The sequence below is a fragment of the Xyrauchen texanus genome, chromosome 46 (assembly GCF_025860055.1).
Source record: "Xyrauchen texanus isolate HMW12.3.18 chromosome 46, RBS_HiC_50CHRs, whole genome shotgun sequence".
NCBI classification, from domain to species: domain Eukaryota; kingdom Metazoa; phylum Chordata; class Actinopteri; order Cypriniformes; family Catostomidae; genus Xyrauchen; species Xyrauchen texanus.
The window spans coordinates 10,937,565-10,964,714 of NC_068321.1; the positions used below are offsets into that span (position 1 = coordinate 10,937,565).

General features: G+C 38.7%; 1 protein-coding gene across 1 annotated transcript in view; it reads left to right on the plus strand.

The window, feature by feature from the left end:
* Positions 1-27,150, plus strand: part of otud7a (OTU deubiquitinase 7A) — a 99,397-nt gene that overhangs the window by 54,365 nt on the left and 17,882 nt on the right. The window contains exons 4-9 of the mRNA XM_052119371.1: positions 12,822-13,004; positions 14,337-14,555; positions 18,703-18,804; positions 19,369-19,496; positions 23,299-23,411; positions 26,978-27,105. Of these exons, the coding sequence (XP_051975331.1) occupies positions 12,822-13,004; positions 14,337-14,555; positions 18,703-18,804; positions 19,369-19,496; positions 23,299-23,411; positions 26,978-27,105 (873 nt within the window). The remainder of the gene's footprint in view (positions 1-12,821; positions 13,005-14,336; positions 14,556-18,702; positions 18,805-19,368; positions 19,497-23,298; positions 23,412-26,977; positions 27,106-27,150) is intronic.

Consider the following 27,150-nt stretch of genomic DNA (forward strand, 5'->3'; position numbering starts at 1 on the left):
TTCAAAGGATTTATTTACAATAAATATGAGTAGTCACTGTGAATGTTGAGGATCCCGGCACCAGCTGCAGCAGCAGGAGGAGATCTCTGAGAATTATGCCATGGTCCTTTCAGACAAAACCCCAACCTGACAAGGTGACAGGACCATGACATCACCGGAGACCGCACGGCGGCAACTTGGGCACAGGCAGTGGTAAGGTACCGGCCTCAGTGACCGTGGGCGCTGGCAGCAGCAGAGCGGGATCAAACACTTAGGAGAGCTATTGGCTAACGCTAAGAATGAAGTGCAGCAAGGATGTCCATTGTCCCACATGGTGGTTCCCCAATCATCGGCCCTTCTGGTGAGGAGCAGGATTCCGTAAGCCACCTTCTTTTTCTGTGATGTGAAGAAACAACGAACATTGTGAAAGGAATGTGCTACAGGATCCGGCCTCACCTGAAAACGGGGCTGGTGGTGGAATACGGTCTTCTGAGCACCCAGAAACATGGGGAACCACTGGAGCCGGTGAAGATGCTTCCTGAGAAGGGTCAGCATCGGGAGATAGGCGGAGCTGCTACACGACAGAGGTGAGCTCGGCGAGCTGCGAAGCCACCATCTCCAGAGCTCGGTTAGATGCAGAGATTTGATCCTGCTGACACCCCAGCAAAGCTCCCTGTTAAGAGAGTCCATACTTGGATTGTTCTGTAACGAGACCCAAGAGCAGTGGAACAGGAACAGTTCAAAGGCTTTATTTACAATAAATATGAGTAATCACTGTGAATGTTGAGGATCCCGGCATTGGCTGTAGCAGCAGGAGGGGATTTCTGAGAATCGCGCGCCATGGCCACGCAAGGGGAAATCCATGAAATGTGTTCATAGAATAATTGTGTGCATTGTAGAAGTCAGGAATCGATTAGTGGAATCCTCTGTTGAAGCATAGTGAGGTACAGAACAATGACCAGCAGGTAAGGGCGATCTAGCTCCTGACATGCGGGCAAAGATGAAACCCAGCTGACACACAGCAAACTGGAAGGCAACCACACACCCGACACGCGGGCAACCAACAGATTAATGATACAGGAACCAACTAGATAGAGCGAGTAAGGTTATTTACTTCACACCAAACAGCTTTCTGTAATGGTAACACGTAACAGTCATTACAGACTACATTCAACAATGCTGAACTAACTAACAACATTCAACAAACCAGCCTAGGACATGACACACAAGGGGATTCAAATAGGCAGAAACAAACAAGGGATAGGTGCCTCTCGCCAGCTGAAATTTGGCATGATCTGCGTTCCCATGTAAACGCTGATTCCGCATGCCAGCGCCACCTGAAACACATGAGGGCAAAAACGTCAACATGCTTGAAACAAATCAAACATGGAGCAAGAGTGTCCGGATTCTGACTCAGATCAGAACCGAACTAGACAGGGAGTCAGGATCAAGACACCATGACCCAGACATGAACAAGACAGACCGAAGAGTGCACGGGAGTAACTCTCAACTGGACCCATGCGATCACAAAAAATGTTGCCACGGCCCCCTGACAAGGTGACAGGACCGTGACATGACTGGAGAGTGCACATCGGTAACAAGCACATGTCGGTAACTCACAACCGGACCCGTGCATTCACACAAAGACAGGACACGAAACACAAGACAGAATATAGGGCAATGATGTCACGGTGCCATCAGATAAAAACCCAACCTGACAAGTTGACAGGACCATGACACCAGGATGTGTGTATGAGAGAGAGAGAGAGAGAGAGAGAGAGAGAGAGACTCTCTCTCAAGGTAATCAATGTATGATTACCTTGCAGTAATGCTGCAGCTATTAGTTTAACTCTATTCCTCAGCTGATGTGTGATAGTAATCTGCTCCGATCAGTGATGCTGCCATACGTGCTATCTGAATTATCCTATGAGTAGGGTATCAAATGTTTTCTTGGGGAACTCTTATTTTGACATTCTCTCTGTCCGCTATATGTGTCACAACTCTCAGATGTGATCGGCAGTAATGCTGAAACTGTTAGTTTAACTCTATTTCTCAGCCATAGTGTAGTATTCGAGCGATCATGGAGTGAGAGACATCCTGAGAAATTTGTGCACTGACTGACAACACAGTTTGTCAATGTCAGCTTAACTCGCTCATAGCACACACAAGACGGTCTTTTGTCGCCACCTACTGGCTCAATTCTTTAATGTCACAGGGATGATTGAAAATTCACACATCTAGCTGCTCTTACAGGTTAGTTTCGAATGCCAAGAACACAAGTCAAGACATTTTTAGTTTTGTAATGCTTTTCACAATACACATCGTTTCAAAGCAGCTTTACAGAAAACCATGCATTAACAGATAATGAAACTGTAATATCTATAAAGTCTTATAGTCATTATTGTGTAGTTTGATTAAATATGATTGTAAATTGTGTATAAATATAAATAATTATTGTATTAAAACACCAGTGAGCAAGCCGAAGGCAAATGTGGCAAGGAACACAAAACTTCTTAAAATGGATAACCTTGGGAGAAACAAGCTCACTGTGGGGGACAGTTCCCCTCTGGCTAAACAGCATGAATATAATGCCAATATTAGTTATTTGAGTGCAGTGCAAGTCATAGTTTAAAATAAATCCACTAAGTTAGTGTTAAGGGCCAGTGCTTAAACAAAGATTTGTGTGAACTGTAAGATTAATGGCTAAGGTCTTTGAAGTCCATACTAGATTAACTGCAGAAGTTCACATAGATACATTGTCCTTTGTTAGTTGGCTGATGAAGGCTTTTGTTGGCAATTCATTGATAGTCTATGTATTCCATTTGAAGAAGAAGTTTCATTTACATATATAGTACCTTTCCCAAAGCTCAAGGTCGCTTTACAATAAGTACACTTTTGTACACATACAAGATACATACATATATATATATATATATATATTTTTTTTAAAGTTACTGAAAGTGTACTGCAAATAGATACATTTTCAGCTGGGTCTTGAAAGTGGATAGAGAAGAAATATTACGAAGAGTAAAGGGTAATGCGTTCCATAGCTTAGGAGCAACAACACAGAATGACCTTCCACCTACTGTGGACAATCGAGATCTAGGAACAGACAAAAGGCTAAGTTTAGAAGATCTAAGAGACTGAGTAGGCAAATAAAGGTGAAGTAGATCAGACAAATAATCTGGAGCAAGTCTATTTAAAGCCTTAAATATTTGAAGGATAATCTTAAATTGAATAAGGGATGCAACTGTAACCCGCACAAGAAGAGACAGTCACAATGTCGAATAAAACTGCTTTTATTTGCAGAGATGGAAAAAGTACAAAAGGGCAAATCCAGAGAAGAGTAGTCAAGGGGAGCGTAAGGTCAAAGCCGGGGAATCAGAGTATGTCAAAGGGGCAAATCCACAGAAGAATAGTCAAGGGGAGCGTAAGGTCGAAGCCGGGGAATCAGAATATATATATGGACGTAACAAGCGAGTTGAAAAGACAGGGGAAGCTAGGGGAACACTAGAGCTGGCAAAGCGAAGGGGTAATCTAAACAATAACCAACAAGTGTGGAGAGAAAGGGCAGCGTATATATAGGGGAAAACGAACAGTGCAGGTGAAACTAATAATCTAGTGATGGGAGCGAGTGCGGGTGAAACTAATACTCTGGTGATTGGGAGCGAGCGTGAGAGCTAGAGGGGGCGGGGTGAACTTGAGGATCAGAGTTCGTTACAGCAACAGGTAGACAGTGGAGGTCATACAGAAGAGGGGTGATGTGGGCAGAGTGCCTTGTGAAAGTGAGGACTCTTGCAGCTGCATTTTGGACATACTGTAGTCTAGCAATGTTTTTTTGGCGTTAAGCTGATAAACAGGGCATAAAATAATCAAGGCGTGATGTGATCAGAGCATGTCCCAAGATTTCAGCATCAGCCAGATTCGTGCAATATTCCATAAGTGGAAGAAAGTGTTTTTAACAACATAGGAAATAGGAGAATCAAAAGAGAGAGGAGTCAAATAAAACACCAAGATTTCGGACAGAAGGGGAGGGCTTAACATGAACCCATCAATATCAAAGCACAGGTTGATTCTTTTTACCTGCGTAGTGGTGCCAATTAATAATATTTCAGTTTTTTTGTTATTGAGTTTAAGAAAATTCAGGGACAGGGACAGTGTTTTAAGTCCCTAATACATGCAGTGAGTGAGTAAGGAAGAGATGGTGAGTCAGAGCTGGTGGTAAGGTAAATTTGGATGTGATCAGCATTGCAATGAAATTGAAGGCCATGTTTGCATATGATGTCACCAATTGAAAGCATGTAAATAATAAACTGTAATGGTCCAAGAACTGAACCCTGGGGAACATCTTGTGTTAGAGGAGCAGTGGTAGATTTGTGTATTGTGACAAAATATTCTATGTCAGTAAGGTAAGAAGTAAAGCCAGGATAGAGCTGAACCAGTGATGCCAATTTCAGAGAGATGAGAAATGAGAATATAATGGCAAAGAGTGTCAAAAGCAGAACTTAGATCAAGGAAGATTAAGATGTTTGTAGACCCAGAATCCATAGACAGGAAGATGTCATTAACCACAAGTAGAAGAGCAGTCTCAGCGCTGTGTGATGGACGGAAACCAGACTGGAAAGGTTCAAAAAGACCATTAGAATTTAAGTAAGACTGCAATTGTGAGGCCACTACTTGTCAGTTGTTTTGTTTTTTGTTTGTTAGGAATGGTAAATTTGAAATTTGCCTGTAATTATTCAAATTTAAATGATCCAGACCATGTTTCAGGTGGTAACAGCAGCCATTATGAGGCTAGGCAACAATTAATCAAATGTGTGATGTAGGTGAAATACCACATTTAATAATAGACACACATTTTAAGTAGAGAGGTGGGAGCAGGGTCAAGTTGACAGGATGTAGTATTAGACTTCATAATTAGTTCACTTATAGTAGAAGTTGTAGTAGGAGTAAAGGCATAGAGAGTCATTTTTGGGTATACTGACAAAGACTGACAAAGAGTGTGAGAAGCACATGTATGTGGTGTATCATTGGCAATAGACTCAGAAATAGACATGAATTTGTCTGTGAAGAATTGAACAAAGCCTTTCACAAGCTCATCAGGGCCAGAAACATCATGTTCTGGAGGCTTAATGAGTTTATTTACCATTGCATCTAAAGATTTTAATGTTTGAGGAGAGATTGGAGCAGCTTGCAGCAGTGAGGGCAGTTTGGTAGTTAAGCGTGTGCTCTGTATAAATCAATGAATGTACAATGAGTCCAGTTTTTTTGTACAATCTTTCAAGGCGACAGCCTTCAGCTTTCATAGAGTTGGCATCAGTTCATCCCCTGAAGTCCATCGTAATAGACTGAAGTGATGTCTGGCTGGCACTGGCTGCATTTAGTTTTCATCACTCAGAGACACACAGCAGTGGAGTCCAAAACAAAGCAGGAATGGAGCTGGATCTGGCAGGGTCTGGTAACCTCGGAAATGAATCCTGAGGTTGAGACAGGGAAACAAATAGAATAATATTAGCGTACAGAAGATGCCATAACATTTTTTGCAGAGTTATCGATCATGATACATGTTTCTGGTTCCGGCAGACGTAACTAAAGCAGCCTAATTGTGCGTTGAAGAATTAGGTGTATGCCTGGCTAAATAGATGAGTCTTTAGTCTAGACTTAAACTGAGGGTGTGTGTCTGCATCTCGAATAGTGTTAGGGAGACTATTCCATAGTTTAGGAGCCAAATAGGAAAATGATCTACCTCCTTTTGTGGATTTTGATATTCTAGGACCTATTAACGTATATTAACTTATTCTAGGACCTAATTTACAACCTATTATGTGTTGTAAATTAGCAATATTTCTGGCAGAGTGATACAAACAGTAAAGCATAAGAGTGCTGATGGTGTGAGCTATCAGCACTCTTGGAACGCCTCTCGTCCAATCAGAGTTGAGGACTGGAAATAACTGTTGTATAAAATGTGATATATTGCAATCTTTTACTCTCTTATTCATCTTAATTTAGCTTTGGTGCTTTGTGTAACCAGCACTGAACTTCTTGCTTCATCGTAGAGTAAAGACAAACAATGTGAGTGAATAATGTACCCTGGATTCCAGCGTGTTTATCTTTACACAAAAAGCCTTTGCAGTCTTGATGTACCGAGGATCATTATGGACATCCTTACAAATGAAATAAGTTATAGACTCATTCTGAGTTTGCATTTTGGTCGAATAGAAATAACTGAGTGAACCATTCATTGCTGATCGTTCATTGACATTTAATTTTCTCACACACTTGCTCTGAGTGTTGCTCAATCTCTTTTTTTCCCCAAAGATAAAAATAGGAAAAATTTAACTAAATTGCATTGACTATTGGCAATAGTCAATGCTAAATTGCATTGACTATTGCAGACTCTGCTGGAGTATGAGCTGCTGCAGGTGTAAACATGTTTAAAGCTGACTGCAGCACATGCTAGGTACTCCACCAAGCACAAATCAAGAGCGCCGATTTGAAAATAGCTAACTCCCATTAGCCTTCACTCAGTCTCAGGTCACTGCTGGACTGCTGTTCCAGTCAGCCCACCAGCCTCCTAATAGTCTAGTGTAAAATGCCTCATGCTGTCTGTGAAGTGTGTCTTGTGAAAACTGCCAGGTAAATGCTACAATTTTGTAGTTATATTAATGTAATAAGCTACTTTTTGTAAGTAACTTTAGTCTTGCTTCCTACTCTTTCAAAAGTACAGCTTACCTGATGTTTAACTACTTAAAAAGTGCAGTTTTGTTTTTGTAGTCTTGGACTTTATACTGACACCTATCATCGTGGATGTAGCATTACATTAAAGCAAATGATTTTGATTGCCAGTAACTTTGCAACAATACTGTATTCTTTTTTGTCACACATGATTAATTTATAGCCACAAAGTGTCTGATAAATTTATGCTGTCCACCTTTATATTAGGGCTGTGCAATCTTAAATTTGTTAAGCTAAACCACCAATCTGGTTTTAGTACATCTGAGGCTCTACAGGAACTAAACTTCTCACTGATCTTATTCAATTATCTTTTCACCTATCAAATCCCTAGCTACCGTTTTAACTAGAGATATTTAAAAACTACTCAGAACCGTTGAAAGATCTTCCACAAGGCTCAGATTAGCCTTGACTGTGGTTTAGGGCTGATTGACTAATAGATAGTGTCAGGGTAAGGATGGTTTCCTGGCTGTCAATGTCACTCCTCATTAGCACATCACATCACCTGGCTGTTCTCACTGTCTGTTTGCCTCCCACCCTCAACTGGTTCCCTGTGAAACCGCCATCACAGAAGTTGTTATGGAAAGATAATTGGGAAGAGCCTTGAAGTCTCAGATGCATCTCACTGCACAGGCCCTGTGTGTGGTTAGAGGTGTTCTGGAAAAAATGACTCAGCCATCTATGGCAGACATTTTTACTGTCCAAATCAACATTTTGCTTGATTTGGACAGTAAAGTATAGTATAGTTATATGTATACTGTGCATAATATGCCGATTTTCTGCACGCATAGAAAACATTGATGACCCATTACATTTGCTAAAATGTACAGTATATAATAGAGCTCTCTATTCTGGGTACTATATCCTACAATGCACTCAATATTTATCCCAATGTAGATAAAGTATAGTAGCTGATTAATGAGAGAATCAAAGGTTAATTACTGAAAGAGCATCTTTCATTCATTACCCAAGTCACAGCTGAGACCTGAATTAAAATGGTTCAGTTGTCCAGACCCATTCTTTCGTTGGTCATTTCGGGCCTTATTTTAAGAGCACTAGCACTATGCCATAAGTCATACATGTAAAGTCAGTGGGCATGGCCATTAAGTTTTGGTATTTTCATTCAAGCATGCGCTAAGTCTATGCGCAAGTGGGTTTGGCAAAATTGCATGCGCAAAGCACTAATGGTCTGGGTCAAGTGCAATTTAATTCGGAGGTTCTTCTCCGGCATTGTCTTTGATAAGATGATAATGTCTGTTATTTATTTTTTTAATTCTTCATTCACCGTCCTGATTTCTGTTCTGTTCTCTCACTGGAGCCGTTTTTGCGCACAGCATTCTGATTAGCGAGATCTTTTCAGTGTGCAAAACGATGCGCACAAATCAGTATGGAAAACAGAATTCTGGGAAAAAGCGTGCTGTGGTTTAGAAATGGCACATGCTCAGATCGTAATTATATTGTCATTTATTGTGCAGCCCTACTTTAAATAATGATTTACTTTTTGTTATAACATAACATAACCATCATTAACAAAGTTTTACACATCCTTAACCCTTATATTAAATTGTTCTTTTATGACAGATTTTTGGCTAATATGATCATGCTTTCACCTGCCAATTTTCAATTAACAAATTTTACCATATTTAAAACGATTCTTCAGATTTGCTCATATTTTCCCTCAAAATCAGTGCTGCAAATACACAAAAAAGAAGAAAGTCTGCTGATTCCATCCAGGCCTGATTGTAGCATTGAAGATATTATGATATTATGAAAGTGTTGTATTGGTGAATTTGAGAATTTGTACTTAATTTCAGGGAGAGTTACACATTAATTAACATCATGTTGAGTTACAGTAAATGTGCTAGATTTAGCCAAGATGGCTAATTTACATCTGCCTTCTCTGGGCTGGTTGATGTTAAGAAGAGAATTTCTATACACACTTTACTGTAAATCGTCTTAAAAGAAAACAAAATCACAAAAAACTTAAAAATCAATCAAATCACACTAGACAATCCCAATGCACATTAATCAAAGCATATGTGACCTATTTAATACAATGCCTCTAACACTAAATAAATACCATAATTTAAATAATTTGGTAAATCAAAACTTTTATTGGGTATATCAAACTAAGAGTGCTGATACCAATCATCTGGAATCAGTTCATTGTTATTACTTATTTCCTTCATTAGCTGACAGCTGTTTGCTGTTTTAAACTCTGAAGCTGTCACAGTTTGTCTCCACCATTTTCAAGGACTCTTATTTTGAAGATTTCTCCTGCACTACATTTCCCAGAATCCACTGCCCTAATCATTTCCTCATTATCCCCACCTGTATGCCATTCCCTCATTAAGTTCCCTGTGTATATATACTTTCTAGTTTTGATCATTGGTGGTCAGTTCTTGAATTGTAATGTTAGTATAGTAATGCTTGATATTAATGTTTGAACGGTTAGGTTTGTTTCTACTCCAGCAAATATACTACTCCAGTGTTTATTATTAAAGTTTGAAAGATTCACCCCTGCATCTCCTCTCTTCCACTCCTTGGGCAGCAAATGTTACGGAAGCGTATTATGACTATAGATGGGATACTTTTCTTTCCAACCCAGCAAAAAGATTTACTTTTGTTATCAAATTTCCCAGTGGGTACTTTTTTAATGAAATCAGGTGTGTTTTAGTTTGGAACCGGAAAATTCTTCAAACTCTTGAATTATAAGCACTGCCTATAGATAAGAAGAATAGTTTTTTTCTTTATATGGTCAAACTGTATCCACAATATGTGATAGTCATGTCTGAAAAATCAAATTGAAGATCTATAGGACAGACAGAGAAGCAGACAGTCAGGAAGCTCCCCACTCTCACATAATGCATAAACTGCATAAGTTCATGTATCAGAGGTGCCGAGTGGTCATTCAATTAAACCTTAATATGTCTTTTAAAATATCTGGCTGGCCAAAGGATGCACAAATCCATAAAATGCAATGAGATTGGTATTGATTGATGGGTTTGATGTTACATGCAGGCTAGATGGTTTTAGGTCTGTTCGGATTACAGCTGTTGAGAATGAATGACATTTACAAGCATTCACAGGGCTGGCCCATACTACAGGCAAAACAGACTGCTGCCTAGGGCCCCGACATGCCAGGGGGGCCCGCAAACATGTGCAAAGTAAATAAATATGTCATAAGTTTAAGAAACATTGACTTTTATTTTGAAATTCTCAGCAGTCCAATGGTTTCTATCGCGCATATTCTCAGGTAAGTGTGCAACGCTCGTAGACCTGATCATTTAACATACAATCACAATGACGGTGAAAACTAAAAACAACATATTAAATATAAAATGAGCTCTGAATAATCACAAAAAATAATAGCTCAAATAATAAAAGAGTTTTAACAGAAGATTTAATGTAAGTACTTTTACAAAATTATAAGCTTCACATTTCTGCTTTTATACACCCCAAAAATTGTCCTCATTCACTTCAATTGTAAGTACCTCACTGTAACCTCGATTTTTGAAAAGGAGTTGAAATCATTTTTGGTGGTAATCAACATTATGCCACAAATGCTGTCGATTGAGCTTAACTTGTATTGAACCCAGAATATTCTTTTAATATTCTAGATTTGTACATTTTCTTAAGAACATATGAGGTGTGCTTGCCCGTGCACAAGAGGCCACCATAATGCTTGGGTTGCCAGAGCATTGCTTTGCAGATGCTAAGGTCGTCACAGTGGTTTTTAATGTGTTGCTGTGTGGTTCGCCTGGTTGTTCTGGTTGGTTGGTTGCTTGTTAGTTGCTAGATGGTTTCTAACCAGCCCAAGGGGCTTGCAACTTAACATGCAAAGTAAGGCCAGGAAAATACTTTACACAATTATGCGTATGCAGATGCGAGAGCGTGCGTTCTTGCATTATCACAATAAACTTCAGTACTTAAGAGGGGTAACAGAGTTACCTTCAAAAGTCTTTACCACTTGGGTGGATCTACCGGGGTGGCATGGGGTGGCAAATGCCACCCTAAGAAATAGCATTGCCACCCCATCTGCCACCCCAGCATAAGTATCCAAATGTATTAAATATAAATGTAAGTATATTATAGTTGATTTTGACATTGTATAGGGGTTTATTTATGTCAAACTGCCTAAACTCTCACTGAACGCACAAATGACTACTGACCCATTGATTGATCACAGCATGTATAATCCAGATGAAACATCTCCAGTTCTTGAGTTGGAGTTTCTATTCATCTGTGTGTGTTTTGAATGGCGATCTGGTGCTGGAATGAGTAATTTTGAATGTTATGATAAGTGTTCATTACGGCTGTTATCATTGTCATTTAGTGTCAGCAGTTTTGCCGCAGCTCTTTTGCTCTTGTCCATGTCCCCCATTGCGATGGCCTCTCGACGGAATTGTTTGTTTGTGTGTGTGTGTGTGTGTGTGTGTGTGTGTGAGGATTGTTTGTGAATTGTGTGATCTCATTCATGGACACTCAGATGCATTCTGGGTTTCCACTGCCAGCGAGGAGAGTTTGTGGTTGTATTAATTTCGGAGTTTCCGATACTCTTGTTTCCCCATATCTTTTATTGCATTTGATTTTTAATGTGTAACACCCATCCACTGACATACAGATGCATTCTTATTTTATTAAAATAAAAAAGTTATATTTGGATGAATTAGAATCCAAAACCTCTAAAAACTAAAGGCAAAAAGTTACCACTAGATCAATCAGTCATGTTCTTTTTTTTGTTTTTCTCCCCTTTTTTCCCCAATTTGGAATGCCCAATTCCCAATGCGCTCAAAGTCCTAGTGGTGGTGTAGTGACTCGCCTCAATCCGGGTGGTGGAAGACGAATCTCAGTTGTCTCCGCGTCTGAGACCGTCAATCCACTTATTTTATCACGTGGCTTGTTGAGCTTGTTACCGTGGAGACCTAGTGCATGTTAAGGCTTCACGCTATTCTCTGTGGCATCCACGCACAATTCACCACGTGCTCAACCAAGAGCAAGAACCACATTATGGCAACCATGAGGAGGTTTCCCAAACGTGATTCTACCCACCCTAGCAACCGGGCCAATTGGTTGCTTAGGAAACCTAACTGGAGTTACTCAGCATGCCCTGGATTCAAACTTGCGACTCCAGGTGTGGTATTCAGTGTCTTTACTTGCTGAGCTCCCCAGGCCCCCAATCAGTCATGTTCATATTCAGTGTGCTGAACTATGTATTCATCTACCGACTAACAAAATCCCAAGACTGATATTTGCAGATGTAGAGATGAAATGACCATATTAACTGAAATATGTATTCGAGTGCTTGAATCAGTCATTAAGAATGACTGTTGATCAAAACAGATGATTATTATTTTCTGAGATAATATTTTACTGTGCATAACATAATTAATATTCATGAGCTTTGCAGCACTGCCCCCCACAGTACAATTTTCTGTACAGTTTATTTTTATTTAAACTTTTGTTAATTTTTGCGACGTTTAGTCCTTTCTGCCATTCTATATGTGAAGCATAGGAACATTTAGAATTTGTTGATGTGTTTAATAGACAATGTCTATATATTTATATGTTGGTAATTCATATGGTTACTATGTGGTTCCTGTAGAAATGCAGTTGTATAACAAATGTATGGACATTTATAATTTGATAGTGAATTAGTACTTGTTGCAATGAAGCTTGGTAACTTAATCCATAAGATCTTCACATGTGCGCTTGCTTTAGTGTTGCCACCCCTCATAGTCTGCATACCACCCCCTTGCCACCCCATAAAAACTATTTCTAGATCCACCCCTGTTGTTTCATTAAACTGGATGTGTTTTTATTCAGGTAACTTGATATAAACATATTGTATCCAACGCATACTTGCATTTCGCACGAAAACAAACTTGCGTAGCTAGAAGATTCTGGGTCCAAGTACTTACATACAGAATGTTTTGGCCTTATGTGTCTTATTATTCTAAAAATAATTATATGCTTGACTTAATTCAGAAATAAGCCATGGATGTATGTTGCTCATACAATCTCTAACATGAATCAGAATTTGTGCTCTCTGCCACATTTATCCAAGTTCATTGTGTCATGATCCTGAACTGTGTTTGTGGTGGATGCAGGTAAAAACTGGGACCTGAGTGCTGCTCTGAGTGACTATGAGCAGCTCCGGCAGGTGCATACTGCCAACCTGCCCCACGTTTTCAATGAGGGCCGTTACTGCAAGCAGCCGGAGCGTAGCAGCACCCCACAGCACATCAGCAAGCCTGAGCAATGCCTACAGAAACAAGAGGACAACACTCAAGGTAGGGAAAACTCTTATTTTGTTATGTATACTGTTTTGTAAATGAGTATTTAATGCTTTCATATAGTTTTAGATCATATTAGTATGAAAGACAGCATGAAACGTATTCTTAATGCATTTTGGTTACATCAGCAGAAATTATTAGTCATTTCTGAGTGGGATAAATGTATTACATTTAGATAAAAGATACAATTTTTTTTTTAACTATATATACATTTATGATTTATATATATTTTTTCTTTAGAAGTTATTAAGTTGTTTTTTTATTATAAGTGTCTGAGAGTATAAAATGGTCTTAAAGGGAAAATTCACCCAAAAATGAAAATTCTCTCATCATTTACTCACCCTCATGTCATCCCAGATGTGTATGACTTTCTTTCTTCTGCACAACACAAACAAAGTTTATTATTTTTTTTCCCTTTTCTCCCAATTTGGAATGCCTAATTCCCACTACTTAGTATGTCCTCATGGTGGCGCGTTTGCTCACCTCACTCTGGGTTGCGGAGGACAAGCCTCAGTTGCCTCCACTTCTGAGAACATCAATCCGCGCATCTTATCATGTGGCTCATCGTGCGTGACACCGCGTGTGAAGGATCATGCTACCCTCCTCGATCCACACACAACTCACCACGTGCCCCATTGAGAGCGAGAACCAATAATCGCGATCACGAGGAGGTTACCCCATGTGACTCTACCCTCCCTAGCAACCAGGCCAATTTGGTTGCTTAGGAGACCTGGCTGGAGTCACTCAGCACACCCTGGATTCGAATCCAGGGGTGGTAGTCAGTGCCAATACTCGCTGAGCTACAAAGGCCCACCAAACAAAGATTAAAAAAAATAATTTCAACTCTGTAGGGTCATAAAATGCAAGTGAATAATGGCCAGAACTTTTAAGCTCCAAAAAGCAATAAAAAACAAAGAAAACATAAAAGTAATCCATACACTCCTGTGGTTAAATCCATGTCTTCAGAAGCAATAATTGAGTCCTTTTTACTCTAAATCTCCACTTTGACATCTGAAAATCAAACACATCTGGGATGGCATGAGGGTGAGTAAATGATGAGAGAATCCTCTTAAAAACTAAACTATGAAAAAACAACTCTTTTTTTATTATGAATATTATAAGTGGACCTAAAACAAATAATTAAAAATGTGTCGGAAATGACCTCTTAAATAAAGTATATAGGTCAATTTTGATTTCATGTTGTTTTTTTTAAGTACAGTATATTGTCATATATAAATATAAGGTCATTTCTCAAGAAGAGCTGCAGACATTTAGTAACCTGCTGTCTTCTTTCTGTTTCTCTCTCACTATGTCTTTGTCTGAATCCAGAAAAGCGTCTGTCTCGGGGCATTTCCCATGCCAGCTCTGCCATCATGTCTCTGGCCCGGATGCAGGTGTCAGGGGATTGTGCCAGGGAGCAGTTCCCCCTGGAAATGCCCATCTACACATTCCAGCTGCCTGACCTGAGCGTGTACAGCGAGGACTTCCGCTGCTTCATCGAGCGTGACCTCATCGAGCAATCCACCATGGTGGCCCTGGAGCAGGCTGGTGTGTCCCATCTCTGATGTCTGTTCAGAGCATGAGTGAATGGAAACATAAATTCTTAATTCAGAGATGATACAACATGATTTTATTCGTTTATGTAGATATTCGTACGTAAGGTGTGGTTCCGTCATACATACATTATTTTAAGTTAGCATTGACTCCGAAATGAACAATACTGATGTAATGACAGCATCTAAAATGTAAACCCATTTCACGTTTGAACAACTTTTGAGACATACAGCTGTTTACGAATACTTAGGGGTTTAAAGATTTGGAAGTTTCGGAACAATTCTGACAGCAAACACAATTGTCAATAAATGAGTAGAGGATGTTAATGTTACACTGTAACATAAATGGTGTTTCACTTATATTTCATACCTGTTGAGCCTTAATGATAATTATATTCAGCCATACAATGAGTGCAGATTATTATACTTTTATTAGTCCCATCTGCATGTCATTAAAATATATTTTCGATATCCTCGTAAAGATTCTAGTCATTTTAGTTCCATACAGCATCAGAGGATTCTTATAGATGTGTACATCTCTAAAGCTGTGCCACAGTCAAATTTTAGGCAACAAACAAAGTTTTACGATTTCATTAAATATATAACAAAGAAAAAAGCATTGATTTTGTTATGTTTATGCCTCTCATCCACTCTGAAACAGCGTGTACATCTACATGTTGCACACAAATATATACTAATGAGATCACCCTGGACGATAAGCAAAGATTAATCTTAGAATATGTAAGACTAACTAGAATGGTAGAGGCCTCGCAACCGAATAAAACGAAACCCTGATCTTGGATCAACAGCAAAGCCAAGCTGACATCTCAGATGAGTGCAGCAACATAGCTAATGCTAACACAAAGCTTTTTGATTTAAGACAAAAATAACAACATTATCTAACATCTGCCTTTGTCTCAGAGAGATTAATTGGTCATCAAGCTATTTTTCCCAGAGTGTCGTGTGGCTCAGCATTCCTTGGATTTGTCATAGCTTTAGCAAATCTTTGGATAACTACAAGTACTCATAAAGGGATTTACAGTGCATTCGGAAAGTATTCACAGCTCTTAAATTTTTCCACATTTTGTTATGTTACAGCCTTATTCCAAAATGGATTAAATTCATTATTTTCCTCAAAGTTCTACAAAAAATACCCCATAATGACATGAACATAATTATTCACAGCCTTTGCCATGACACTCAAAATTGAGCTCAGGTGCATCCTGTTTCCACTGATCATCCTAGAGATGTTTCTACAACTTGATTGGAGTCCACCTGTGGTAAATTCAGTTGATTGGACATGATTTGAAAAGGCACACACCTGTCTATATAAGGTCCCACAGTTAACAGTGCATGTCAGAGCACAAACCAAGCCATGAAGTCCAAGAAATTGTCTGTATAGGGAGGTGACCAAGAACCTGATGGTCATTCTGACAGAGCTCCTGCATTTCTCTGTGGAGAGAGGAGAACCTTCCAGAAGAACAACCATCTCTGCAGCACTCAACCAATCAGGCCTGTATGGTAGAGTGGCCAGACAGAAGTCACTCCTCAGTAAAAGGCAGCTGACAGCCTGCCTGGAGTTTGCCAAAAGGCACCTGAACTACTCTCAGACCATGAGAAACAAAAGATTGAGCTCTTTGGCCTGAATGGCAATCGTCATGTCTGGAGGAAACCAGGCACCACTCATCACCTGGCCAATACCATCCCTACAGTGAAGCATGGTGGTGGCAGCATCATGCTGTGGGGATTTATTTCAGCGGCAGTAACTGGGAGACTAGTCAGGATCGAGGGAAAGATGAATGCAGCAATGTACAGAGACATCCTTAATGAAAACCTGCTCCAGAGTGCTCTGGACTTCAGACTGGAGCGAAGGTTCATCTTCCAACTGGACAACAACCCTAAGCACACAGCCAAGATATCAAAGGAGTGTTTACAGGACAACTCTGTGAATGTCCTTGAGTGGCCCAGCCAGAGCCCAGACTTGAACCTGATTGAACATCTCTGGAGAGATCTGAAAATAGCTCCCCATCAAACCTTCAGAGGTCCTGCAAAGAAGAATGGGAGAAACTGCCCAAAAATAGGTGTGCCAAGCTTGTAGCATCATCCTCAAAAAGACTTGAGGCTGTAATTGGTGCCAAAGGTGCTTCAACATAGTATTGAGCAAAGGCTGTGAATACTTGCATGTGGTTTTTTTTTTTTTTTTTTTTTTTTTTTTAATAAATCTGCTAAGATTTTAAACAAACTTCTTTAACGTTGTCATTATGGGGTCTTGTTTGTAGAATTGAGGAACATAATTAATTTAATCAATTTTGGAATGAGGCTGTAACCTAACAAAATGTGGAAAAAGTGAAGCGCTGTTAATACTTTCCGGATGCACTGTATGTATGCATTTAGGATTGTTTATTCCAAAGCACTATTTTAACGCAATTTCCCTTACCGTAAACAGCTAAAATATTGCAAGTATTGAGCATTTCGCCACCACAATACAGGACACTGGGACACTATGACTTCAGTACAGGAAGTTTCACCAACTAAATACTTTATTTTGGCCAACATACTGGAATTCCTGGCTAATATGTATTTTTATAACAGTTGGCAACCATAGTGGGAGGTGTCTCACTATGGTGGCTGTAGGCATAGAAGTCCTGCATTTCACAAGAACGGAGTTGTTTATTCTAGAATGTGCATACACATTAGCTGGACCAGCCTGAAAAATTCAGGATTTTTTTTATCATGATCAAATAAAACGTTGCAAAATGTTATTGATGATTTGAAATATATTGATGAATCGAAATCTTGACAAACAGTTTTGGAGATTTCTGTTGTTCCCCATTCAACTAGATGTACTTTTACAGGTATGCCTACTTCCTAAATAGAAAATAGCTGGAGGCTTTACAAAAAAGATTGCCTCCGAGTTAACTGACTTGCCTGTAAGGTATTCAAAAAATCCTACTCCCTGAAAGATATTAATGAAAAAAGTGTAGTGAGAAATCTCACTGTTCTCTGTGACAGCTCTAGACTCTGTAAACGGCAAACAAAAATGATTGTATCATGCTCTGCGGACACTGACACCTTCTGTTAATCATTTTGTGCGTTTTCATAGTATTTTAGTTGCAGCTAATTATTGAGGCATAATGCATTTTTATGCCATGTTGGACATAACAATTGCCAGTTGAGGGTGCTATTTTACTGCTGTTGTTTGACAACCGTTTCTGCTTTCAATAAATCTCATTTACTATCTTTGGAGTTTGGGGTTTTGGAAAGAGGGTGCATGGCTAATCCAACGGCTCAGTCTCCTGGAAGTAGAATAGCTGAAATTGCTTATAGCAACTTTAAAGGTGCATTCAGTCATATTTTTTACTCATTTAAAAAAGTTTTACTTCTAAAGCAATTAATTGTAATTTTGAAATATATGTATAAAATCATGACCACTCACATGAGATAAAAACTCTAGTCATATCAGTAGCCTTATAAAAGCTGTTTTATTCTACATGGAGAGGGTCCCCAAATGGGGGCTGCCATTTTAGAATCACACGACCAGCCGAATACTCACTTATTCTCATTCCTCAATGTTAATGGAAACTTTCACTCATTGATTAAAGTAATCATAGCTGACTTTCTACAATGACATTCATAACTGAAAACGATTGCGTTTGAATGATGCTTCATCCACACCACTAGGTGTCAGTGAAAGTCTGTGACGTAATTTTCAAAAAATGACAGTGCATCTTTAAAGGGACTTTAGCAGATAGCATAATGGTAAATCACTAAATCAGAATGCTAAATCTGGCATTCACATTGCCTTAGGGCTCTACTAGTAGGGCTTAGCTTTTAGACAGAGGCCAGAAACAGTGGGAGGAAGATCTTACCCCAAGGGAATCATGGTATCATCTCCAGAGAAAAGTGTGGGCGAATGGTCAGTGCCCAGTGCAAACAGCCTCAGGGCAGAACAACAGAGGACTGCTTATTCTACTGCATGTTAGAAAGGTTATGTTCTAAGCTAGCCAATGCTAACTAAACTAAGCTATATATTCTATAGTATTGCGTGTATCTCTGTTTGGTAAAATTTGACAAGGTCACTCTTTTATTCTCTTTATCATTAGTCCATGTTTGAATAACATCAGCATATTTATATTCTGTAGGTCGATTGAATTGGTGGTCCACCATGTGCACCAGCTGTAAGAAGCTACTTCCACTGGCCACAACAGGAGATGGCAACTGCCTTCTGCATGCAGCATCTTTAGGTAAGACTTAGGGAGTGACTCTTTTGTGTTTGCATTAGGTTAAATTATCTAATACATAGATAAATGTAGGTATCACTTTACAATAAGGTTTCATTCCTTAACATTAGTAAATGCATTAGGTAACATGAACAATCAATCTTTGTTGATGTTAATAAGTAAAACAATTGTTCATTGTTAGTTAATGATAACAAATGGCACCTTATTATAAAGTGTTACCAAAATATATTATTGGACAAAGATAACCTCTCAGTCTATGATTTGTTTTCAGCTGTAGACAGGGCCATTTCTGAGCATATGTGGGCCCTAAGCGAAATCCTACCTGGAGGCCTCCTAGGCCCACCCATGAATGAGTGACTGCTTTTAGTATATTGTTTTTTATTAAAAAACAAACTGGCTTTTCGGGGCCCCCTGGTGGCTAGGGGCCCCTAAGCGGTGGCTTATAGCTAGAAATGGCCTGGTTGTAGTGAAATACATTAGCTAAACACTGATTATAAAATCCATCCGTAAATGCTCCAGTCCACTGTCGTGAGTTCCTGAATAATGTGTTGTCAATGTGTGTTCCAGGAATGTGGGGCTTCCATGACAGAGATCTGGTGTTGAGGAAAAGTCTGTATGCCATGATGAAGAGTGGGGCAGAGAAAGAAGCTCTGAAGAGGAGGTGGAGGTGGCAACAGACTCAACAGAACAAAGAGGTCAATAACTCCCGACAGATGAAAACTTAAAGTTTTCAAAGGTCCACCGCTTAGAACGGTACTTTTACAACCAAAAGGAAATCTGTTAGTATTAGACTTTAAGATCTGTTTTTTTTTAATATACATATAGGTGGACACTGTTTGTACCTTACTTATTTCACCAGCGTAGTAGTTTCCTCATTCATTCTTCTTTCAATATTCCATGCTTCCATTCCTTAAGATCACAAAAATCTGGTTCTGGAAGGAAAAATTTGCAAAATAGGCTAATTGATTTATAACGATTACTTTTAAAGATTGAAAACAGACCTACAGTGAACTTCAATGTTGTTAATCGATGAGATATTGCTCTGTTGAAGCCATAAATTCATATTATTTCAACTTATTAAAAAAAACTGTGTTTAATGGTGAAGAAGTACACTGCATACAAATCACATTAAAATAGCTCTGTAGCTTGAAGCATTGTGGATAGGGTTGCCACCCATCCTGTAAAATATGGGATCATCCTGTATTTAAAGATGAAATGATGCGTCCCATATCTAATCAACACAGTACTTTATTTACCCTGTATTTAAGCTGGTTGGATGGTGTCAGTGCAAAATAATTTAAGATCATTAATTTAACCTTGATAGTCATTGGAAATTTTGCCTACGGTGGGTAAAAGACAATATGAAATGTCCACACATTGTTCTACAATGTGCTAAAACTGTGGTGGGTGTTTTAGCACCCCCCTTTTTGTAAAGTGTTACCTACATTTACCCCTTTAACAAATCTAGACAGTGTCCTATATTTTACAACTTAAAATTTGGCAGCCCTAATTGTGGATGATGCTATTGAGTCGGTTTCCCTACACTCTCAAACTACTTATATAGTTGTATGTATCTGAATATTTTGCAATAAACCTAAAATGTATTTTTTTTTATTTTTTATTTTTTTACATATAATCAACTACTTTAAATCAATGGTTATGTTTAATGTGTTTTTCCATGTTATTTTTATTTGAATACGTCATTCACAAGGTTTTAATGGACTGTCATTGGGAATGTTTACCTTCATCGCCATGTTTCATTTTAGTATTCAACTTGCAAAAAAAAAAAAATGCAGTTCATGCAAATAGATGTGGTTAGAAGCCATCTGTCTGGAGCATAATTGTAAGTGCAAACATTGTTCCACAGTTCCTGTGTCTTTCATAATGTTTCTCCCCATAAACACCTCTGAACATTAGCTACTGCGTTTCCACCACAGCTTTAAGTGTAAGAGTTTATTGCTGTAACAGCATACCAGAGGACAGGAAATCAGCAGTCTGATCGATTGTAAATCCTTGAATTCTTTATTAGCTGCACTGTTTTCATTGTCCTGAATGCCCAAAGCTCTTAAAGCAGCTTCTGCTTGAACAGTATCAGTGATTTAAAGTTGTACTAAATGAGTGGGTGTATAGTGCAGTGGATGGAGTGGAAATGTTTTTGTGCGCATTGTAGACTTTGCGGGTTGAGGAGACACTGTGTGTGGGTGTGTTTCCTTTAGAATGTGTGTGTGTAGTGATGCACACTCTCAATTAGAGCTGGGTGATATATCAAATATTCACAATATGTTTGCGACAATTTTGCTGCTGATATACACTCACTGGCCACTTTATTAGGAATGCCTGTACATCTACTTATTCATGGTATTATCTAATCAGCCAATCACGAGGCAGGAGTGTAATGTATCAAATCATGCAGATATGGGTCAGGAGCTTCAGTTAATGTTCACATCAACCATCAGAATGGGGAGAAAAAAAATTGGCATGATTGTTGGTTGTTGCCAGACATCCAGCGAACGGCAGTTCTGTGGACAAAAATGCTTTATTGATGAGAGAGGTCAACAGAGAATGGCCGGATTGGTTTGAGCTGACAAAAAGGCTATAGTAACTAGGATAACCACTCTGTACAATTTTAGTGAGCAGAATAACATCTCAGCATGCACAACATGTCAAACCTTGAGGCAGATGGGTTACAACAGCAGAAGACCACGATGGGTTCCACTTCTGTCAGCCAAGAACAGAAAGTAGAGGCTGCAGTAGGCACAGGCTCACCAAAACTGGACCAAATGTAGAGGATCAGAAAAACATAGCCTGGTCTAACACATTTTGATTCCTGTTGAGGTGCACTGCAGCATCTGTTTTCTGTTCTTGGCTGACAGAAGTGGAACAGAAGCAGGAATCAAGATTTGTCGATGTTTTTCCTATCGTCTACATTTGGTCCAGTTCTGGTGAGCCTGTGCCTACTGCAGCCTCAGTTTCCTGTTCTAAGCTGATAGTAGTAGTACCCTGAGGGATCTTCTGCATAGCACTGTTGTAACGCATGTTTATTTGGGTTACTGTCACCTTCCTGTCAATTTGGAGTTATTAACAAGCTGTTATCACCCAAAGAACTGCTGCTCGCTGGATATTTTTTTTCCCACACCATACCCTATACACTCTAGAGACTGTTTTGCATGAAAATTCCAGGAGATCAGCAGTTACAGAAATACAAAAACCAGCCCATCTGGCACCAACAATCATGCCACGGTCCAAATCACGGAGGTCACAATTTCCCCATTCTGATGGTTAATGTGAACATTAACTAAAGCTCCTGACAAAACAAAAAAACGCTTTACTAATATAATAAGTGAACCTCAAGGCACATATTAAAATACTAAAGAAAAAGGCATTTAATAGCATTTCTCAGTCGGTAATATGGTCAGAAATGAAGGGGAGATTGAGGTAAAAATACCACCTGAAAAAAATGACCCTGAAATTCAAAATGTGGGTGCAATAAATTCCCTTGTAATACATTTTTCTGTTTTTTATTTTTATAACATCTTATATAGTTTTTTATATTTAATTCAAAGCCTAGTTATACATATCACAAAGAATTTTAAATATCGACTGCTTCATCAATTTGTTTGTAAACCGTGAAAATTATGTAGGTAAATATTGATGTTAGTTAATTACAGCATTTTGCTCTGCTTGTGCATATAAATGAAAGTGATTAAGTATCATACTTCCTAGTTTTGCCTTAGTTTTATTTTCAACTAGATGTAATATATTTATCAGTTTATTTCTATACACACTCTGAATCTACTTGGCATCAGTGGCCTTTTGGTTTAAAATTAAGGTTCTTTTGCCTTTTTTAAGCCATTTCAGTGAAAATTCATAGGGCTGGGTATCACCAAGCTCTTCATGATATGATACGTAATACGAATGGCGATACGTATGTCATGATTCAATATATCGCAATGCATCATGATATCATAATTAGATCACAACTGTAAGAGTCAGAGTGTTTCTATGACAGAAAGAATGAATCTGCAGGTTCAGGCCACGTCCAAAGTATGGGGTTATTGAGAGTGTTTTCAGAAATCTTTGATTTCATTAGAGGAAAATTAAATTTCAGTGTGGATGAGAGGTATAAACTTAGCAAAATCAATGCGTTTTCAAACTCTGTTACAGTTTTGACTGTACTGAGAAACGTTGGCCTCAGAATTGTCACTAGTTTAAATAGATGGCCAGCTTCTTCAATATGGTAGTTTAGCACATGGTATATATATATGCAAATAGCTCAATACAATTTTGCTTCAGGGACCTACTCTGAAAAATATCGATATATAATTGTTTTAGTGATATCGCCCAGTCCTATTGAGTAGCAGCGCGGTGGATGGAATGGAAATGTGTATGTGCACATAGAGCGTGAGGGGGTGGTGGATATAGAACTGTGTGGGTGTGTTTCCTTCAGATGTGACGTGTGCATAATGATATACTTTCTATCTTGTTCTCTTTCTGTAGTCAGGGCTGGTATACACTGAGGAGGAATGGGAAAGAGAGTGGAACGAATTACTGAAGCTGGCCTCCAGTGAGCCACGCACACACTTTAGCAAGAACGGCAACTCCAGTGGAGGGTAATGCTCACCCACACACTCTCTCTTACACATAGACACTATTACATCGTATTATGTCACATTCGTTGTCTTTCCATCGCCACCTCCTATGTTGATGTACCATTTAACTACAAACACAACTGCAATAAATGGTACACATCTGCTATTTTCGCAATCCACCCTAACCCCATTGGGAAGAAAAATCACAAATATGATCTGAGAAGTAGACATAATTTCTACTGAATGTTTTAAGAATGATTTGTTTGCAGTAAACTCCCACTGATGACGACCTATGAAAGCCCATCAACAGTTGACTCTCTCAAGCTCACATACAGTGCACTCAAACTGCCATTAAAGGCCACTAGAGATGAACTACATCCAGTAGCCCATAACACATGAAATTTTGAGTATTACACAAAGTAAAAAAAAAACATCAACATTCAAAGAACATTCTTTATTATATATTGGACTGATATAATCCACAGAAAAGAACCGAATGCCCATTCACAGTGGTGCAAGAGTGCCTATTACGTTTATGGTGAATGAAAAGCCACTTTGTGTTTGTCTTGAGGACAGTGCCACCTGGTGGCCATATCTGCAGTATTACATGTAATTTTACCCGCACGCTGAAGATGTTTACTGTGCGTGTATGAACCAGAACAGTACATTTTAGGTCACAGGTTACAGCGTGGTGGAAACTCTGTGCTGGTTTGGTTACACCCCTCGGAAGTTTCAACTGAAGCATTATAATTGACAGAGTTTCGACCATATCTTGCATCAAGAGGAAACTTTACTCTTAAATTTCCCTTCTCTCTTGGACATGAAGAGAGTCATACAGTGTGCAGGTGAAAGTATCAACTGTCAGATGTTTAGTCATGCCTCAAAGTCTTCTGGCTTGGAAAATATTGCAGAGAAATAGTTTTTCTTTGCAAATACAGTGCTACTCTTTTGGGTTTGACCTACTGTAGCCTATATATTGAAATATCAATCCCATTTAAAGGTGGAGTGTCATGTTTTGGACATTTAAATACTCCCTTATATACCAGCTTAAATGGATCGTTCATTCAAAAATGAAAATTGTCTCATGATTTACTCACACTCATGCCATCCCAGACATGTATGACTTTCATTCTACTGCTGAACACAAATTAAGATTTTTTTAGAAGAATATGTCAGCTCTGCAGGTCCAAACAATGCAAGTGAATGGTGGCCAGATCTTTAAAGCTCCAAAAAGGAGATGAAGTCAGCATAAAAGTAAACCATATGACTCCAGTGGTTAAATACATATATTCAGAAGCGAACTGATTGGTGTGGGTGAGATAAATCTCCACTTTCACTTCCACACTCTTCTTTTGTTTTGGCGATTTTATTATTTCTGGATATCGCTCCCTACTGGGCAGGGATGCAAATTTATAGTAAAAAAGGACATAAATATTGATCTGTTTCTCACCCACCCCATCATATAGCTTCTGAAAGTATTAATTTAACCACTGGAGTCATATGGATAACTTTTATGCTGTGTTTTTGTGCTTTTTTTAAGCTTCAAAGTTCTTGCCACCATTCACTTGCATTGTATGTACTTATAATTCTAAAAATCTTAATTTATGTTCTTCAGAAGAAAGAAAGTCATGCACATCTGGGATGGCATGAGGGTGATTAAATAATGGGAGAATTTTTATTTTTGGGTGAACTATCCCTGTAATACGCAACTATACAACTATAACACTCATAGTTGAACAGGTGTTTTGCAGTAAAAAAAAAAATATATATATATATATATATATATATATATATATATATATATATATATATATATATATATATATATATATATTCCACACAAACAAAAATTTGGACAATGGGGGTAAAAATAAATAAATACAATTATACAACCCCAATTCTGAAAAAGTTGGGACAATATGCTAATAACAAAAAGGAGTGATTTGTACATTATATTCCCCCTTTGCTACACATGATATGATGTTTTAACTTGTGAATTGTATTGTTGTTTGAAAATGTACAGTAATTTCAAATCAGATGATTGCAACACACTCCAAAAAAAATTAAGAGATGGGCAATTTAAGACTAATAACAATTTGACGAGTTGAAATAACAAGTCGATGTGAAACAGGAGATGTTAAACAGGTGAGGAAATCGTGTCATAGGATATAAGGTACCTCCAAAAACAGCCTAGTCCTTCAAGAGCAAAGATCATTCAAGACTTGTCAATTTGTCAACAGATGCATCTGCAAGTAATCCAGCACTTTGAGAACAATGTTCCCCAAAGACGAATTGGAAGGATTTTGGGCATTTCACCCTCTACAGTGCACAATATATTTAAAAGATTCAAGGAATTGGGTCAAATCTCTGTGCGTAAAGGACGAGACGAAAACCATTTCTGAATGTGCATGATCTCTGATCCCTCAGACATCACTGTCTTAAAAAAGGTCATTCATCTGATATGGATATCATGAACATGGGCTTGAGATTACTTTTGTAAACCTTTGTTAGTCAACACCATTTGCCGCTGCATCAACAGATGCAAGTTAAGACTTTACTATGCAAAGCAGAAGCCCTACATCAACACTGTCCAGAAGTGCTGCCGTCGTCTCTGAGCTCGGTCTCATCTTAGATGGAAAGCAGAACAGTGGAACTGCATTTTTTGGTCTGAAGAGTCCACGTTTCAAATAGTTTTTGAAAAACACAGCCATTGTGTTCTCTGGAACAAAGAGGAAACAAACCATCCAAGCTTTTACCAGCGTCAGGTCCAAAAGCCTGTGTATGTATGGGCCAGGGGTGTGTCAGTGCCTGTGGCATGGGTAACTCACACATCTGTGAGAACACCATGAATGCAGACAGATATGTACAAATTTTGGAGCAGCATATACTGCCATCCAGCAAAGTCCTTTCAAAGGATGTCCCTGCATTTTCCAGCAGGACAACTTCAAACCAAATACTGCCCGGATTACAAGCGCATGGCTGTGTGAGCAGGGAGTGTAGGTGCTAGATTGGCCTGCCTGCAGTCCTGACCATCTCTAATTGAGAATGTGTGACACTTTATTATGCACACCATCTAGAAACAAAGACCCTGTACAATTGTGCAGCTAAAGACCTACATAATGGATGAATGGGGAAACACTCGACTGTCCCAACTTTTTTTGGAGTGTGTTGCAGTCATCTGATTTGAAATTACTGTACATAAAAAACAATTAAATTCACATGGTAAAACATCATATAATGTGTAGTTGTGGTGCTTTCAATATAGCAAAGGGTGAGTATAATTTACAAATCACTCTTTACCTTTATTAGCATACTGTCCCAACTTTTTCAGAATTGGGGTTGTATTTTTTTATTGAAAGTATTTTCTTGTTTAAGGCATAAACCTCATAGATTTCCTTAAAAACAAGTCTTTTTATCTTTTGTTATATTGCATCTTGTTTAGGTACAGTATTTTTTACTGAAAAACAAGACAAAGATGTTTGCAAGTAATGATTAGTATTAAAACCTATATTAAAATCTAGTCATTAGAAAGTCCACATCATGAAAGGAAAAACAAACATGTGAATCTGTATATGTGTTTCCTGTAGAGTGGATAACTCGGAAGACCCAGTTTATGAGAGCTTGGAGGAGTTTCATGTGTTTGTTCTGGCTCACGTTCTGAGAAGACCTATTGTGGTGATAGCTGACACCATGCTTAGAGACTCTGGAGGCGAAGGTAGGTATCAGTCACATCTCAAGACTGTTCAAGCCACTGTCACTT